Here is a 19,816-nt window from a genome sequence, read left to right as displayed (position 1 = left end):
CGGCAGTATCCTGGCGGCCAGCGCACATACGCGGCCGCCGAGACAAGTGAAAGTAAAAGCGCTGCTGCCGCTGAAACCTCCAGCCGCACGCATAGTAATCCCTGGCCCGGAGTGCAGGGAAAAAACACCACACAGAAGCACCACTGTGCATTCCCCACATGAATAAAGAGAGCCCCTTCCCATAGTAAAAAAGGGGGACTCCATATAGAGAATAAGGAGGGAACAATACCCTCCAGGCAGACCCCAGAAAAAATAGTATAAGAGTGTTCACAAGTCAGGGGTCTCCAGAGGTTGCAAGGGCTCATCCAGGACCTGTAGAGAGGGAGACATACTCACCTTGTCTGAAGAACTTGCCTCATGGAGTCTTCAGTCATGGAGTCTTCAGTCAGCATTTTCACCTGCAGCAAGCCAAGCTCATAGCGAGGCGAACAGGGAGGTAGGGGGACCCGGACCCATGAGGTACAACCCCAAGCGCTGACCGTTGGCGAGAGGGGGTTAACAGTACATCTAAGATGCCTGCCCCCTCTCGCAAAGGGGAAACAGTGAACATTGCGTTCCTGAGTCCCCACCTGAACACGGAAAGAAAAAGGAATAAAAGAACTAACACATTCCCTAACTAGGAAAATAAAAATATGAGACCTGGTCTGGAGAGAACTCAAGACCGTGTCTACCTCCTTAGACACTAAGCAAAAACTTAATTGCTCAGTGGCCTGGAGGCAGGTATATCCTGCTGGGAGGAGCAGACTTTTTGGTTACCATAGTGTCAGACCTCCTAGAGACAGCAGCATATACCCAAGGTTCTGTGTCCCCCAATGGAGCCGATAGAGAAAAGCTGTTTATTGAGTGAGAGTACACAGGCCCATCATTTTACTAAACAAACTTTAATGTGGTTTTCGGCCTAAAAAGATTAATGGCTTATCCACAGGATAGGTCATCAATCCCCAACGGCAGACATTAGTGATCATGCTGATGCCCGTCATTACCCTTTCAGATCCCGTAAGCAATACTTCCCCCAGGCCGATCAGCATTGTAAAAACATACAGCGTATGGGAGTCAAACCTCAGCTCTGTACAGTTTGTAGCAGTGCTGCTGGATAGAGCGCCCATTCACTTCAGTGGGAGCTACTTTGAAGTTATTCAACACCACCACTACAAACAGTAAGGAGCGGAGACCTCCAGCTGCTGTACTCTGCAAAATAAATAAAGCCATGACACCAATATGATGAGAGGACATCATCTAGCTACCTTTACTGGTAAACATGACAGTCCGCAGAACTGAAATGCTGTTTATTTGGTTAGAAGATGAAGCGCAAATTTCTGGAGAAGTTGTGGAATCTAGAAAAAAAAAAAAAAAAAAAAAAAAAGTTTCAGTATTAGTTGCTCTATCTAAAAACACTGTCTGCAAAGACTTTTAAAAGGGGAACCATTTATTGTTTTTTGTCCAAGGAGCTATTTATTGATGGCCTAACCTCATGATATGTCATCAAAATCTGGTCGCACTCTTTCCAATCACGTGCATCAAAATACAAATTACACAGTAAAAAAATAAAATAAATGGCAGTGTTTTTTGGTACCCAAAATTTGTTGGGTACAAAAAAAAAATGCAGTAGTGATGGAAATTTTTATTTATTTATTAACAATTAATTACAATTTTGTTATGTAGTAAATTTGAGTAGCCGTATTAGTCCAGTGATGCAGATGAAAATCATAAAATGTTGCAGTATCTTGTAACTTATAAACTGCACTGTGTTCTCTTTTACATCTCACTTTGTCCTGCTTAATTCCCAGTCTCTCCCCTGCCCTCCCCCCTTTTTCTCATCCTTATCTATGTAGTCTATGTTCCTATAGCAGGACAATTTATGGCCCATCTTCGAGTGAATTCTCCGCATCTATTGTCTTAACCCCTGCATATTTGTGAGATGTAACCTGTGTCTTCTCCTTGTGAGCTTAGATTTGCTTTGGACTTGATAAAGGGAGGAATCCCGCAAGCTTGTCTCTACAAAATGCTGTTAGTCCAATAAAAAAAGGTATAACAAGATACTGCAACATTTTATGATTTGCATCTTCAATTTTGTTATAAAAGATATACATTTCGTATATATATATATATATATATATATATATATATATATATATCTCTCTATCTATCTATCTATCTATCTATCTATCTATCTATCTATCTATCTATCTATCTATCTATCTATCTATAGTGTGTTCCGTTCCCCCCCACAATTTTTTATTTTTTTTTAGGTAGTACTACTACTCCCAACATGGAGCACACTCTGCTCCATGCTGGGAGCTGTAGTACCTGCACTAATAGACAGATTGCAGCGAGTGTAATTTCTTACACCTGTTGCGATCTGTCTATTAAAAGGGTACTCCGCCCCTAGCATCTTATCCCCTATCCAAAAGTAATGATAGTGGGGTGCTGCAGCGGAGATCCCGGGGGTCCCCAGCAGCGGGACCCCGGCGATCTGACATCTTATCCCCTATCCTTTGGATAGGGGATAAGATTTCTAGGGGCGGAGTACCCGTTTAATGCATGTACTACAGCTCCCAGCATGGAGTAGAGTGTGCTCCATGTTGGGAGTAGTAGTACCTACAGTTAAGGAAAGATCACAGTGAATGTCACTCCTGACACTCGCTGTGATCCTCCTGTATAATGTATAGATGTGGCTGGCCGCTCTTCTCTGGTCCCCTGCACTGATGTATATATACACATTCATATTTCCCACAGAGAGCTGTAATTGTCTGGAACCATCTGGCCAATCACAGCTCTCTGCAGGAAATCTGAATAGGTGTATATATACGTCAGTGCAGGGGACCATAGAAGAGCAGCCGCCGCATCTATACATTATACAGGAGGATCGCAACAGGCGGTCTGTCAATTAGTACAGGTACTACTACTCCCCTCATGGAACAGTGTGTTCCATGCTGGGAGTAGTAGAACTACCTGAAAATATGTTTAAAAAAAAAAATAAAAAAGTGAAAAACATACACACACTACATTTTTATTACTGTCGGCTACATTTTTAGGTCCCCGCCCGCCCACATAAATTGATCCCTGTTTTAAAAATTAATAATTGTTATAAAAAGATACATTTCGTTAGATACAATTTTTTTCCTTCACTACTGTATCTTTTTTATTTTTTTTAATGGTACCCAACGAAATGTTATTAAAAAAAGGTATCTCCATCACTTTTTTTGGATTGCTAAAGTCCAAAAAAGAATAAAAACCGCCTGCAAAAACTCCAAAGTTAAAACCCACATATTTTTGTTGGCGTTTTTTCACTTCCATAGACTTCTATGGGAGAAAAACGCGACGATTTTGACTTAAAAAAATAAAATAAAATAAAAATCACCAGTGGCTCAACATGCTGCAATTTTGGAAAACTGCCAAGGAGCTGAAAAACGCCAAAAAGAAAATAGTGAAAAAACGCCATTAGTATAAAAAAAATGACAAAGTGAAAAACGCCAAGTGGAATAAGAATTTTGAGATTCCTCATTGATTTACAGCTAACATCTGGCCGCAGTGTTTTTTGGCCGAAAAAACGCCATGCGGCAGAATTGGCGTTTAAAAAAAAAGAAAAAAAAAATGTAGAAACTTAGCCTAACAAGAAACAAAAAAAGAAAGGACAGTCAGCCTCACCCTCACTGTAACTACACTTGAGAAAAACAAAGGTGAGTGAGCCTTATTTATAGCCATCAAACTTAAAAACAACTTACCATCCTTCGGTACATCTTGGTCCTGTTTTTCAAACTTAATTTCTTTTAGGGTTTTAATACCATAGTTCAAGTTAACTGCAAAGTTAAAATTGAAAAATTTTAAGAGAAGTTGGCATTATTAAAACTTTGAAGGCACGAAAATAAAGCAGCATTCCTAACGTGGCGCACACAGCATTCTGACACCAATTGACTTTGGTGTCAGAATCTAAACTACATAATGGCAAGGTCCACATGCAACAGAACATTTCTATAGAGAATTTGTCATAAATCTGCAGTGTTTCCACAGATTAACCTATACGTGTTATATGCAGATTTTTCTGCAGACTCAAAGGAATGAAAATCCACAGCTTTTCTGCAACAGGGTAGACAATGATCTGATTTGTGTGGACTCCATTTAAAACCCCTTCACATGTAGTTGCAAAATCTGTCCACTTTCTACTAGCACTGAGAATTGCTACATATCTGCAGTGCAGAATATGCATCAAAAGGGTGGCATGTGTGGCTCTGGCCTAAAAGACATTTAATAGCAGTCAACCTGATGATCTTCTGGCTGACACTTGTGTTCTGTCGCCTCTATTTAAATAGTAAGAGGGGGAGAAAGCCTGACACGAGAGATGTATTGTTCATCAGGATAATATATAACTTAAAGGGATACTCGCCTGGAAAACATTTGTTACCAGACAGTTAAAACAGATTTGTAAATTTCTTCTATTTAAAAATCCTAATCCTTCCAGTACTTATCAGCTTCTGTATGCTCCACAGGAAGTCCTTTTCGAATTTCCATTTTTGTCTGACTACAGTGCTCTCTGCTGAAACCTCTGTCCATTTTAGGAACTGTCTGGAGCAGGAGAAGTTTGCTATCGGGATTTGCTCTTACTCTGGACAGTTCCTAAAATGGACATGGTGTCAGCAGAGAGCACTGTGGTCAGACAAGAATGGAAATTAAAAAAGAAAAGAACTTCTTGTGGAGCATACAGTATCTGATAAGTACTGAAAGGATTAAGATTTTTAAATCGAAGCAATTTACAAATCTAGAAAAGTAAGTAGCCAGTGGTAGCGAAGACATTCTGTTTATTCGGATCCCATAAAACCGAGTGCAAGCGGGATTCAGCCAGCAAACAACAACCATAAGTCAGTGTGGACGCGTTTCGGGTATGTACCCTTTGTCTTAGCACGTTGTACTCTACTAAACAACCAGGTTACATGTGGGCATCTGAAGGGGGAGGGGTGGAGTCAGGACATAGTCCAAGAAATTAACCCACTCCATTCCCCCAAAAGATTTACCGGTGCGGTCTCTCTCGCTGTGTGGTGTGCAAATATGCAAATGTCACTAAAGAGTTTAACTACAATACTAACCAATTTTTTCCTATTCGGTCCTTTATTAACTGTCAAACTACCTTTACGGTTTACTTAATTTGTTGTACAAATTGTAAGCTTATGTATGTCGGTAGTACTAAACGACCGTTGAAAAAACGCATTCAGGAGCACATTCGAGCCGCAGTTAATCCGCACCATGTGAATGCCTTCACTGTCTAGACATTTTCGGGACGTTCACCTTGGTGATGTTTCTAATATGATTTTCTGCGGCATCGAGTGTGTTCGTAAACATGTAAGAGGAGGTGATCGGGTGAGATCCCTACGAAATAGGGAGGTTTTCTGGATTCATAATCTTCAGACCATTCATCCTGGTGGTTTGAACTTAAGAAACAATCAAATTTTGCACTATTAATGACATCCCATTATATTTATTCTAGTGTTCACATGGTGTGGTTTCTCTTGCGTTTTTTTCCTTTTAACCTCTTCAGGACATAGGGCGTATCGAGTCCTTAAGGACCGAGGGCGTATCCATACGCCCGTGGGAATTCCGGCCCCCACCGCTAGCCGGTTGGGGACCGGAGCCGGATGCCTGCTGAAATCGTTCAGCAGGCATCCCGGCATATCGCCCAGGGGGGTCATTATGCCCCCCCCATGTCGGCGATCGCCGCAGATCGCTGGACAATTCAGTCCAGCGATCTGCGGCGATTCCGGGTCAATCGGGTCTCCAGTGACCCGGAATTACAGGCTGTTCGGGGCCGTCGGAGACGGCCCCGAACAGCCAGAGCCTGCAGGGGTGAGGTGGCGCTGGATTACCGGCCGACCAATCAGGGCGCCTGCTGCGGGTTTCACTCCCGCACCCGCTCCGCCCCTCTTCCGGAGGACGTGAGCGGGTGCGGGACGTGCACCCCGGGTGCTGGGGACCCCGATCCCCGGCGTTAATGTTGGGATCGGGGCCCCAGGAGCAGCGGCGGCAGCGGGACTGACTCTCCGGCGGTGGATCGTTGGAGGTGAGTGACAGCCTCCTGCTGTTCCTTAGCAACAGCTCCCAGCATGCAAAAAGGGCATGCTGGGAGCTGTAGTTATGCAACAGCAGGAGGCAGACCACCACAACTCCCAGCATTCCCTTATGGGCTTGCTGGGACTTATGGTTTTGCAACAGCTGGAGGCACATTTTTTCTATGGAAAAGTGTACCTTCAGCTGTTGTATAACTACAACTCCCAGCTTGCACAAACAGCTAAAGTGCATGCTGGGAGTTGTAGTGGTGCATCTGCTGGTTGCATAACTACAACTCCCAGCATGCCCGTTGGCTGTCGGTGACTGCTGAGAGTTGTAGTTTTGCAACAGCTGAATGCACACTGGTTGTGAAACTCAGAGTTTTTTTTTACCTAACTCAGTGTTTCACGACCGGTGTGCCTCCAGCTGTTGCAAACTACAACTCTCAGCAGTCACCGTACACCATGCACCGTACATGCTGGGAGTTGTAGTTTTGCAACAGCTGGAGGCACACTGGTTGTGAAACACTGAGTTAGGTCACAAACTCAGTGATACATAACCAGTGTGCCTACAGTTGTTGCAAAACTACAACTCTCAGCAGTCACCGACAGCCAACGGGCATGCTGGGAGTTGTAGTTATGCAACAGCTGGATGTCCCCCCCCAATGTGAACGTACAGGGTACACTCACATGGGCGGAGGATTACAGTAAGTATCTGGCTGCAAGTTTGAGCTGCCGCAAACTTTCTGCTGCAGCTCAAACTGCCAGCGAGAAACTACTGTGAACCCCCCGCCCGTGCGACTGTACCCTAAAAACACTACACTAACACAAAAAATAAAATAAAAAGTAAAAAAAACACTACATATACACATACCCCTACACAGCCCCCCTCCCCAATAAAAATGACAAATGTCTGGTACACCACTGTTTCCAAAACGGAGCCTCCAGCTGTTGCAAAACAACTCCTAGTATTGTCGGACAGCCGTTGACTGTCCAGGCATGTTGGGAGTTTTGCAACAGCTGGAGGCACCCTGTTTGGGAATCACTGGCGTAGAATACCCCTATGTCTACCCCTATGCAAGTCCCTAATTTAGGCCTCAAATGCGCATGGCGCTCTCACTTTGGAGCCCTGTCGTATTTCAAGGCAACAGTTTAGGGTCACATATGGGGTATCGCCGTACTCGGGAGAAATTGTGTTACAAATTTTGGGGGGTATTTTCTGCTTTTACCCTTTTTAAAAATGTAAAATTTTTGGGAAAACAAGCATTTTAGGTAAAAAAAAATATTTTTTTTAACATATGCAAAAGTCGTGAAACACCTGTGGGGTATAAAGGTTCACTTAACCCCTTGTTACGTTCCCCGAGGGGTCTAGTTTCCAAAATGGTATGCCATGTGGTTTTTTTTTGCTGTCCTGGCACCATAGGGGCTTCCTAAATGCGGCATGCCCCCAGAGCAAAATTTGCTTTCAAAAAGCCAAATGTGACTCCTCTTTCGAGACCTGTAGTGCGCCAGCAGAGAACTTTTCACCCCCATATGGGGTGTTTTCTGAATCGGGAGGAATTGGGCTTCAAATTTTTAGGGGTATTTTCTGCTATTACCCTTTTTAAAAATAAAAATTTTTTGGGAAAACAAGCATTTTAGGTAAAAAATTATTATTTTTTTTTACATTTGCAAAAGTCGTGAAACACCTGTGGGGTATTAAGGTTCACTTTATCCCATGTTACAGTTTCCAAAATGGTATGCCATGTGTTTTTTTTTTGCTGTTCTGGCACCAAAAGGGCTTCCTAAAGGTGACATGCCCCCCAAAAACCATTTCAGAAAAACGTACTCTCCAAAATCCCCTTGTCGCTCCTTCCCTTCTGAGCCCTCTACAGCGCCCGCCGAACACTTTACATAGACATATGAGGTATGTCCTTACTCAAAAGAAATTGGGCTACAAATACAAGTAAAAATGTTGTCCTTTTACCCCTTGTAAAAATTTAAAAATTGGGTCTACAAGAACATGTGAGTGTAAAAAATGAAGATTGTGAATTTTCTCCTTCACTTTGCTGCTATTCGTGTGAAACACCTAAAGGGTTAAAACGCTGACTGAATGTCATTTTGAATACTTTGGGGGGTGCAGTTTTTATAATGGGGTCATTTATGGGGTATTTCTAATATGAAGACCCTTCAAATCCGCTTCAAACCTGAACTGGTCCCTGAAAAATACTGAGTTTGAAAATTTTGTGAAAAATCGGAAAATTGCTGCTGACCGTTGAAGCCCTCTGGTGTCTTCCAAAAGTAAAAACACGTCAATTTTATGATGCAAACATAAAGTAGACATATTGTATATGTGAACCAAAAAAAATGTATTCGTAATATCCATTTTCCTTACAAGCAGAGAGCTTCAAAGTTAGAAAAATGCAAAATTTTCAAATTTTTCATCAAATTTACGGATTTTTCACCAGGAAAGGATACAAGTATCGACAAAAATTTACCACTATGTTAAAGTAGAATATGTCACGAAAAAACAATCTCGGAATCAGAATGATAACTAAAAGCATCCCAGAGTTATTAATGTTTAAAGTGACAGTGGTCAGATGTGCAAAAAACGCTCCGGTCCTTAAGGCCAAAATGGGCTCCGTCCTGAAGGGGTTAAATACTTGCTTTATTTTTGTTTTTCATGTTTTTAACATAGAACATTTTCTAATTTCATAATACTAAGTTTTTTTACTTGTGTAAATTATGATGCCTTACTATTATGTACCGGGTTTTCATGTTATGTGTTTTTGTAAGGGTAAGTCTTTTGGGGGAATGGAGTGGGTTAATTTCTTGGGACTATGTCCTGACTCCACCCCTCCCCCTTCAGATGCCCGCATATAACCTGGTTGTTTAGTAGAGTACAACGTGCTAAGACAAAGTGTGCATACCCGAAACCCGTCCACGCTGACTTATGGTTGTTTGCTGGCTGAATCCCGCTTGCACGCGGTTTTATGGGATCCAAATAAACAGAATTTCCCCGCTACCACTGGCTACTTCCTTTTCTTGTTTTGCTGCCTATGCTGGAGTAATATAGCCGTGTTGGGAATCCTGAGAGCTGACCTTTCCTGCCTTCAATTTACAAATCTGTTTACCTTTCTGGCAATAGATGATTTAAAAACAAAATGTTTTCCAGTAGAGTACCCCTTTAACCTGCAATTTGCCCTGATGTGATCACAAAAATGAAGACAAAACATTTTTCTCATGCCTTATAAAGGGGTTTTCTGATGGGAGAGGGGTTTAGAACAATGCCCATTCTACAGTACATATATAAAAAAATTAAAAATGACATGCAGTGGCTGCTGCAGTGCCTCTGGTGTCCTGCTCTGGTCCCCAGCTGCAATCCTTTTCCTGAGCGGCAGCATGATGCTTGAGTCAGAAGAAAAGCTGGGGCTCAGTGTTATACTTCTGCTTTGCTAATCACTGGCCCACAGCTCTGTGTGGCCCACTGGCCCACTGGCCCACTGGCCCACAGCTCTGGTCCCCAGCTGCAATCCTTTTCCTGAGCGGCAGCATGATGCTTGAGTCAGAAGAAAAGCTGGGGCTCAGTGTTATACTTCTGCTTTGCTAATCACTGGCACTAGCTCTGTGTGTTTCTTGGCACTGCTGGACCTCATAATCCCTTAACCCTTTAGAGACCAAAGGCGTACAGGTACGCCCTGACTCTAAAGGACGTACCTGCCGATCGCCGCAAATTGCCGATCAATTCAGATCAGCGATTTGCGGCGACTCTGGGCTGATCGGGTCTCTAGTGACCCCATGACCCAGAAAATAGGAATGATCAGAGCCCCCACTCTGTTTGGATCCCCCGCTTTGCCCACCCCTGGAAGCCTGGGCAGAGCGGGGGAAGATGGCGGCGATGGTGCGGGGGCCGTGGATGCAGTGGGGACCGGCGGCAGTTACCTGCGATCACGCGAGGACCAGCGGCAGAAAGGAGGCGCAGGCAAGTGGAGGTAGCAGCAGCGACGTCCGAGGCAGCAGTGAAGATCGCTGTAAAGTGATCTTTACTGCTGCTTCTAGGCGTTTCAAAACTACAACTCCCAGCATGCCCAGACAACCAAAGGCTGCCTGGGCATGCCAGGAGTTCTATTTTTGCAACATCTGGAGGGCCACAGTTTGGAGACCATTGTGCAGTGTTCTCCAAACGGTGTCCTTCCAGATGTTGAAAAACTACAACTCTCATCATGCCCAGGCATGCTGGGAGTTGTAGTTCTGTAATATCTGGCCCTTCAAATGTTGCAGAACTACAACCCTCCGCATGCCTGACAGTCTCGGCATGATGAGAGTTGTAGTTTTGCAACATTTGGAAGGACACAGTGTGGATACCACTGCAAAATGGTCTCCAAACTGTCTCGACATGTTGTAGCCCTTCAGATGTTGCCGAACTACAACTCCCATCATGCACAATATAAGTCTACAAGAACATGTTAGTGTAAAAAAATTAAGATTTAAAATTTTCGCCTCCACTTTGCAGCTATTTCTGTGAAACACCTAAAGGGTTAACAAACTTTCTGAATATCATTTTAAATATGTTGAGGGGTGCAGTTTTCATAATTGGGTCCATTATGGGGTATTTCTAAAAAAGACCCTCAAATTCACTTAAAAACTGAACTGGTCCCTGAAAAATTCAGATTTTGAAATTTAGGTGAATAAATTTAAGAATTTTCCACCAAGAAATGATGCAAGTATCGACGAAAATTTACCACTAACAAAGTAGAATATGTCACGAAAAAATCTCAGAATCAAATTCATAAGTAAAAGCAAGTAATGCTTAAAGTGGACAGTTGTCAGATGTGCAAAAATGCTCTGGTCCTTAAGGTGAAAATGGGCTTGGTCCTTAAGGGGTTAAAGGAGTACTTCGGGATATTATTAACAGTGGTAAATTTTCTTCGATATTTGCATCATTTTTTAGTGAAAAATTACCAAATTTCATGCAAGTTTTTTTAATGTTGAATTTTTCTATCTTTGAAACTCTCTGCTTGTAAGGAAAATGGACATGCCAAATTATATATTGATTCACATATACAATACGTCTACGCCAAGGGTTATTCGGGGGTACAGCAATTCACTGACAAATACCGGCCATGCATTGGCCAATATTTGTCAGCGCAAAGCGGGGATTAGAGGCGGCCGTCGCCACGGCAGCTCACTATATTGTACCGCGGCCACTTCACGTGAGCTGCAGTGGCTTCCAGGCCTTACGTGTGACGTCCCCGACGTTGCGGGGAGGTGCCGGCACAGCACAGAAGGACGTCACCCGTCAGTGTGGTCCTCCGACTCCCGCAGAACAGGACAGACACAGGCCTGGTAAGCATGTTAAACTAAGTGTAACACCGCAGTATGGGAGAGTGTTATTGTATGTACCTCATATTTGCCCAAGGGATCGGAGGGGGGGGGGGATTATGGCAAAAGGGGATTAAGATGGAGGGGGGGGGGGGGAAGATAATGGCACAAGGGGATTAAGAAGGAGGGGGGGGGGGGGGTAATCATTAATCCCCCTCAATCGTAATCCCCTTGTGCCATTATTCTCCCCTTCCTCTGATTTCCTTTTGCCATTATCCAATTATGGCAAAGAGGAATCAGGGCTTCAAAGTATAGCAGCAATTTTCACAAAAAATTCAAAGTCTAAATTTTTCAGGGACCAGTTCAGTTTAAAGTGGATTTCAGTGGCATTTCTGTAACAAATCCCCCATAAATTACCACATTATACACTGCTCAAAAAAAATAAAGGGAACATTAAGATAACACATCCATCTTTACATAGTTGAATGTACTGACAACAAAATCACACAAAAATTATCAATGGAAATCAAATTTATCAACTCATGGAGGTCTGGATATGGAGTCACACTCAAAATCAAAGTGGAAAATCACACTACAGGCTGAGCCAACTTTGATGTAATGTCCTTAAAACAAGTCAAAATGAGGCTCCGTAGTGTGTGGCGCCTCCACGTTCCCGTATGACCTCCCTACAATGCTCCTGATGAGGTGGCGGATGGTCTCCTGAGGGATGTCCTCCCAGATCTGGACGAAAGCATCCTCCATCTCCTGGACAGTCTGTTGGGAAACGTGGCGTAGGTGAATGGAGCGAGACATGATGTCCCAGATGTACTCAATCGGATTCAGGTCTGGGGAACGGGTGGGCCAGTCCATAGCATCAATGTCTTCCTCTTGCAGGAACTGCTGACACACTCCAGTTTTGTCTTGCATTAGGAGGTAACTGGGTCCAACAGCACCAGCATATGGTCTCACAAGGGGTCTGAGGATCTCATCTCGGTACCTAATGGCAGTCAGGCTAGCTCTGGCAAGCACATCGAGGGCTGGGTGGCCCCCCAAAGAAATGCCACCCCACACCATTACTGACCCACCGCCAAACCGGTCATGCTGGAGGATGTTGCAGGCAGCAGAACATTCTCCACAGCGTCTCCAGACTGTCACATGTGCTCAGTGTGAACCTGCTTTCATCTGTGAAGAGCACAGGGCTCCAGTGGCAAATTTGCTAAACTTTGTGTTCTCTGGCAAATGCAAAACGTCCTGCACAGTGTTGGGCTGTAGGCACAATCCCCCACTTGTGGACGTTGGGCCCTCATACCACCCCTATGGAGTCTGTTTCTGAATGTTTGAGTGGACACATGCACATTTGTGGCCTGCTGGAGGTCATTTTGCAGGGCTCTGGCAGTGCTCCTCCTTGCACAAAGGTGGCACAAAGGTGGAGGTAGCGGTCCTGCTGCTTGGTTGCTAGCCTCCTACACGTCTCCTGATGTACTTGCCTGTCTCCTGGTAGCACCTCCATGCTCTGGACACTACGCTGTCCAGCAAACAGCACATGCGATGGTACAACAATGTGAGCTGTGGCAAGAAGGTTTTTGTTGTAGCACACAGCAAACCTCCTTGCCACAGATCGCATTGATGTACCATCCTGGATGACCTGCACTACCTGAGCCACTTATGTGTGTTGTGGACTCAGTCTCATGCTATCACTAGAGTGAAAGCACCGCCAGCATTCAGAAGTGACCAAAACATCAGCCAGAAAACATAGGAACTGAGAAGTGGTCTGTGGTCACCAATCCTTTATTGGGGGTGTCTTGCTAATGGCCTATAATTCCCCCCTGTTGTTGCTCCATTTGAACAACAGCAAGTGAAATTGATTGTCAATCAGTGTTGCTTCCTGAATGGACAGTGTGATTTCACAGAAGTGTGATTGACTTGGAGTTACATTGTGTTAAGTGTTCCCTTTATTTTTTTGAGCATTATACAAACTGCACCCCTCAAAGTATTCAAAATAACATTCAAAGTTTTTTTGTAACACTTTAGGTGTTTCAAAGGAATAGCAGCAAAGTGGAGGAGAAAACTTAAAATCTAAATTTTTTACACTAACACGTTCTTGTATTCCCATTTTATTTTTATTTTTACAAGGTGTAAAAAGGAGAAAGAAAGTCCTCCAAAATTTGTAACCCAATTTCTCTAGAGTATGGAAATACCTCATATGTGGACGAAACGTGCTTTGCACAACATGGCTCAGGAGGGAAGGAGCAACTTTGGAATTTTGAAGAAAGAATTTTGCTGTAATGGATTTTGGGAGGAATGTCACATTTAGAAAGCCCCCATGGTGCCAGAACAGCAAAAAAAAATTAAAATAAAATAAAACACACTACGTGGCACACTATTTGGGAAACTACACCCATCAAGGAATGAAACACTGGGTGCAATGAGCCTTAACACCTCACAGGTGTTTGACGACTTCTCGTTAAAGTTGGATGTGAAAATGAAAAAATGTATTTTTAAACAATATAAGGCTGGTGTTACCCTCAATTTTTATATTTTCACAAGAGGTAATAGGAGAAAATGCCCCCCAAAATTTAAAGCCCCATATCTTCTAAGCATGGAAATACCCCATATGTGGAATTAAAGTGCCCTGCGGGTTCACTACAATGCTCAGTAGAGAAGGAGCGCCATTGGGCGCTTAGAGAGAGAGAATTTGGCTGGAATTGAAGTCGGGGGCCATGTGCGTTTACAACCCTCCCATGGTGAAAAGACCAGTGGAAACCCCCAAACTGTGCCATCCTTTTGGAAACTACACCCCTCAAAGAATGTAACAAAGGGTACAGTGAGTATTAACACCTGACAGTTTTTTTGAACAGTGGGCTGTGAAGATGAAAAATTTGGTTTTTCCACTAAAATGCTGGTGTCAACCCAAATTTTGCTATTTGACAAGGGATAATGGGAGAAAAAGCCCCCCAAATTTTTAGCCCAATTTCTCCCAAGCCAAGAAATTCCTCATATGTGAATGTAACATGCTGTGCGGGCACACAACAGGGCTCAAGACTCAGAGCTAGGTTTGCATTTGAGGCCTACAACATTTCAGTAGCTGACGGTTACATACATTCAGAGGGGGGGAAAAAAAAAAAAAAAGGAACACCCACATGTAACCCCATTAGACAGTACATCCCCTGAGGAATCTGTAAAGGGGTGAAGTGGACATTTGGAATGGACGGGTGTTTCTTAAATTTATTTTCCTGAAATGGTTGTGTAAAATGAAAATGTACAACTGGTACGCCAACTATGTACCCAGAGCATAGCCAAAAGTAAAAAACTTATGCTCGCCCCAAGCCCTATGCCCTGCTTCATCATTCTGGAAAAGTGTGTGTGGCCGTCCTTAAACTGCCTGCAAATACGCACACTGCTCTGGTGGGGAGAAAGCACTGCGCATCTGAGGCAACTTGAAAACACCCAAAACAAGTGACTCTGTGACACATGACCCAATACCACAAGAGGTCTTATTAGGGGTATTATGTTAATGGGTTTTTGGGGTTTGAGTTTAAAATTTGGAAGACAACGTACTGTGGACATTGGGGTCAAATCAAGGGAAATTAAAATGGGGTAAGAGGATTATAAATTTACTACTTCCATGGACATGTGGTATTCCCTGAGGCAATTGTTAATGCAGAATCCGGATGATCGGGGCATGTGTAGCACTAAGTGGTGGTGTCCTTCCTTATCCCCCTCCTGCAAAACACACTGGAAAAAAGGGACGGTCCCAGAAAAAATGCAGTGTGGGGGACCTCACCTGGAAAGTGTTTGCCTAGGACGATCAACGCACCTCTCGCTCCGGAAGTACTTGGGTCTGCTCTCCCCCGAGCGCCAAAGATTAGGGCCTTTATGAATACCTCCTGGAACTGGAGGAATCTCCCTGGGTTGCCAACGGTCCGGTATATTACAAATGAGTTATACATGGCAATCTGGACCATGTTAACCTCAGCTTTTTTTGTACCATGCCCGGGTTTTGCGCATGGAGTATATGGCTTGAGGACTTGATCAGAGAGATCAACTCTCCCCATATACCGATTGTAGTCCAGAATACTATCTGGCTTGAGGACCGGTTCCACGGTACCTCACACAGGGGTCTTGCAGTTACCATGAATTGTGGTCAGCATAAGCACCACTCTCTTGTTCTACCTGATCAGCAACAGGTTTTCACTGGTAAGTGCCCTGCTCTCACCCCTGGTGATTGGTGCCTGGAGGGGATAGGTCGGGAGCCCTCTGATTTTTTCCACACAGTCCCACAAGAGGACGTGGATCTGGCGACGGGGGGGATTTAAAAAAAAAAAAGGAAACTGGTGTAAAAGTTATCCAGGTAAAAAGGTGGTAACCCTTACTTAGCAGTGGGTGCAAAACGTCCCACACAAGCTTCTGGCTGACTCCCAGAATGGTAGGACATTTTGGGGGTTCAATACGGGAATCCCATCCCTCGTTTACTCCAAACTTGTTAGTGTACCCTGAGGTACTCTCAGAGTTCATAGAGTTTCACACCATAACTCGCCCGCTTAGATGGGAGATATTTGCGGAAAATGAGTCGCCCCTTAAAACTAATGAGAGACTCATCAATAGAGACCTCCCTTCGGGGTACGTAGGCCTCCAAAAACTGTTCTGACAGGTTCACCAATAAAGGGTACAGGTAGACTTGCCTGGTGGGCAGGCATACTAGTACGGGAGGCAGGGTCGCTCGTAATAGTATGGGGCATTTGGTCACTTGCATGGTGGGTTTGTGGCTTTGCCGCCACCTTCTAGAGGGCTCATCATCACTACTTGATGAGAAGAGCGAGAAAGACAACAGGAAAGTGGGGTATTCCTCATCTTCACTGGCGCTTTCAGTGTTGGAGAACATCATGGCGTATGCCTCCTCTGCTAAAAACACCCTGCGGGCCATTTCCTCACTTTCATGGGGGCGTGTGTGAGAAACTTTATCGAAATGAGTATGTGTGGTGCTTTTTACTTTATCCTAACCCACCCTCTAAAAGAAAAACGAAAATATATATTTAAGGTTTGGGGGAAAAAAATTAAAAGGGTGTACTTCTAGCGCAAAAAACCCTGTGCCAAAAGAGAGCAGTTACCTAATCAGTTGTGTGTGCCATTGATTAGCGCTTTGTGGTGGCAGGGGGAGCAGAAGACACAAAAAAGCGGAAAAAACACCTCTCTGGACCCTAAAAAATAAAAAACAGCTGATCAGTGATAAATCACTGTCAGTAGTCAGGGCAGGTTGCACTAAGGTATAGTCCGTTCACACAGCATGGACCTGTTGCTGGTGGCACGGACAGCAAAGCCCCCAACAAGTTGAAAAAATAAAAAAATAAAAAAATCTTATATGCCAGAAAAACCGCTATAAAAAAAAAAAAAAGCGCCGATTAGTGGGAGGGCACTGATCAGTGGTGGGGTGGGCAATTTACTAACAGTGGCCGCCCACTCTTTTATAGGGAAAAGGGTCCGGTCACAGGTATCGAATAAAAAAAATAAATAGATAAAAATGTCAATAAAATATGTTTGCACCCCAAAAAAGATGGTCTGGGGCACACAGCAAAAAGTGCTGTGCACCCCCAGGCACGCTGTAAAAATTTTTTTAAAAATTCACTATGATGGCCGCACTTTCTCCGCTCTGCTGACCAACTAGAAGGTGCTGGTTGGCAGAGCATCGGTAGGACAAGGGAAGGGCAACCCCTCCAGTACTTGTGATTGGTCTGCCACTTTCAACGTGTGGAGGGTGGTGTGTGCATTACACCAACTGTCACCCTCCTCTTCCAGGTCATCGGAGAACCAAATGACCCGGAATCGCTGCGATTCAACAATCAAAATTGACCCACGAATCGCAGTGATCGTTGACGGCAAGTGACGGTGATGGGCAACACCAAGGGCGTACAGGTACGCTCTTGGTTCTTAATTACCGGGACGCAAGGGCGTACCTATACGCCCTTCGTCCCCCACAGGTTAAATTAATAAAATGCAACAGTTGTAATGCAAGAGGCCATTAAACTTAAGCTGCATCCACACCATTAACCAGACACTGCATCATACATTTTGTAGTGAGGGTAACACTGCTGCTCAGTCTCATTCAATTGAAAGGGACCAAGTTGCAATACTAGAACATACATATAACAAAATTAGTTTAATAAATGTATTAATGTAAAAAAAATGCAAATCTTACCCTTTTTTGGCATTAATGATTTTCTGATCGATAATTGAGTTCCATGATGGTTTACAGATGCTACACTGGGTTGGGCAGAATTCTTCAGCTCCTCACCTTCTTCAGAAAATTGATCTTTGAAAACACAAAAGAAAAAAAAGTTAGCAGACATAAGTGATAACTACCCAATCCACAGAAGGTTTAACAGTGAAGTTTCACAATAGGTTTTCTTACTAGTCAAACTCACCATCATCATCCTCGTCATCATCTGCTGCATTAATCACTACAGGTGGATGTGTAGGGCTTGGAACATTCTCTGTAGCCTCCATTATTTTCACTCCACGTAGTTGTGGAGTAGGGGCTGTAGAAAGCTTTGTGGGAGCCGGTGGTGGCAGAGTGGTCTGCTCCTCTGGCTTACATTGCTCAGGCTTTTCAACTGATGTGGAAGAACAATTAGATTGCATTAGGTTAGCTGCAAAAGCAGAGAAGATAAAATAATTTAACTTGAAATATTTAAACTTTTAGAAAGCAAAACCTTTACCCTTACTTGGTGGAAAGTATGTCCCTTCAATAAATCTCCCTTTAGCATGATGAAAAGCACAGTTTGCCTTCTGACAACCAGAGAGCTGGTTTTCCCAGTAACAGGGTATCTCGCTGCGTTTTTTCTGCAAAGACCATATTACAGTTAGAACAAAATCAACATAGGACCCAAAAAGGAGAATTTTTTTGTACTCGCCGTAAAATCTCTTTCTCGTAGCCTTCATTTTGGGGGGGGGGGGGGACCACCTCACTGATGGGTATATAATCTTGCCACTAGGAGGCGCCGACACTAGGGAAAAAAAAAAAGAAGGCTCCTCTCTGGCAGGATATAACCGCCCACTGGAAGTGAGGTAACCAGTTTTGTCACAAAGCAGTAGGAGAAGCCAACTAAGAACATGTCCGAAGGACCCTAGAAAAGAACCTTGGATTAAAAAAAAATAAAAATAAAAAAACACATCAACCGGATAGGATTATCCAGACGAAGAGAAGAAATTGGTGGGTGCGGTGTACCCCAATGAAGGCTATGAGAAAAAGATTTTACGGTGAGTACAAAATAATCTCCTTTTCTCGGTTGCTCTTCATTGGGTGACACCTTACTGATGGGACGTTCCAAAGCAGTCCCCTAGGGTGGGAAAAACCACCAGAGGAAAGGAATCCGTCCCGAGACCGAACTCGTGTGTCCACAAGGCCTGCGGATGAGCCCCCAGGCCAGAGACAAACTAGGCCCAGCAATTGGGGTCCAAGAAGATCCCCCGTCCATGGGCCATATAGCGAAAAAAGAAAGGTCTGGTGCATGAGAACAAAGACCTGAACAGCTGCAGACCTAAAAACCCCTGTCCCAGGGGCCCAACATGAGTACCCAGAAGGCGACAGTAGCTGGGCTGGTGCAATCCGGATGACCTGAATTCCCTCTAACTCAGGAGGACATGAACCCTTAACGAAGCGGATCGCCCTGAAAAGGGGGCATCCCGGGTACCGGAGAGACAGACATGGAAACTACAGATGTCCAATGCACCCGGAAGACGAACCCATAAATCAAACGGCCAAGCGGAAGACCCTGAAAAGGAACATCCCAGAACTCCGGAGCAGCAGACATGGGAATTGGAGGTTCCGGAGTAAACTGGAAGACTCATATGTGAAGAGTAAGGAAAACAGACGTCCGCGAAAACTTGAAGTGAAGAAGTGCAATACAGAATGATTGCGCCATAAAAATGGGATCGAGGCGGAGCCTGGGCCAGTTCACTACACATGCCCGAGACCTCAACCATCACCAAGGCCCAAGGACCGGAAGAGCATCCTAGGACAGGACTAACTGGTCTTGGATTCCAGTGGTCCGAAGAAACGTCCTGCCAGAACAGGAATGGAGGGTGAAACAAGGGAGGACCCAGCCTGGACTCTCAGGTACTGGGCACAGGAAGGTAACTCCAGAAGACTATGGGACAGTGCAGTACAACTGACAGACAAAAGGGAAGGAAGAACACACCCTTCCAGGAATATTGCACGAAGGGAGGAGAAGAGCAATGGCAGAATCAGAACAACAGACGGTGGCTAGACCAGCTGTCGCCAGCCATACAAGATAAACTCATCCAACAGAGGAGAGAGTCAAGGCCGCGTGAGCAGCAGTAGATAACCAAAAAAGAGCCAGGCTGCAAGGTAGACAGGAAGAACACCTAGAAGAAGCCTAGACAGTAAAAAGCCCTGTTGATCGGACCCAGCAAAAAACAAGGGCCCAGCCAGATATCCCACTTACCTAGTGGAACAGAGAGAT

The 19,816-nt window shown here is 44.3% G+C and overlaps 1 protein-coding gene across 8 annotated transcripts in view; it reads right to left on the bottom strand.

The window, feature by feature from the left end:
- The window catches only part of ZC3H11A (zinc finger CCCH-type containing 11A), an 87,855-nt gene that overhangs the window by 31,212 nt on the left and 36,827 nt on the right, over positions 1-19,816 (bottom strand). For 7 of the 8 annotated variants that reach the window (XM_056557837.1, XM_056557839.1, XM_056557842.1 and 4 more), the window contains 5 exons: positions 18,050-18,173; positions 17,756-17,944; positions 17,530-17,643; positions 3,726-3,800; positions 1,245-1,334 (listed from right to left, as the gene is read on the bottom strand). In XM_056557837.1, coding sequence (XP_056413812.1) covers positions 1,245-1,334; positions 3,726-3,800; positions 17,530-17,643; positions 17,756-17,944; positions 18,050-18,173 — 592 coding nt within the window. The remainder of the gene's footprint in view (positions 1-1,244; positions 1,335-3,725; positions 3,801-17,529; positions 17,644-17,755; positions 17,945-18,049; positions 18,174-19,816) is intronic. The other variant, XM_056557845.1, reaches the window with a different exon arrangement.

The sequence above is a fragment of the Hyla sarda genome, chromosome 2 (genome assembly GCF_029499605.1).
Source record: "Hyla sarda isolate aHylSar1 chromosome 2, aHylSar1.hap1, whole genome shotgun sequence".
NCBI classification, from domain to species: Eukaryota; Metazoa; Chordata; class Amphibia; order Anura; family Hylidae; genus Hyla; species Hyla sarda.
The sequence above is the reverse complement of the archived record's forward strand: the minus strand, read 5'-3'. Positions and strand labels throughout refer to the sequence as shown.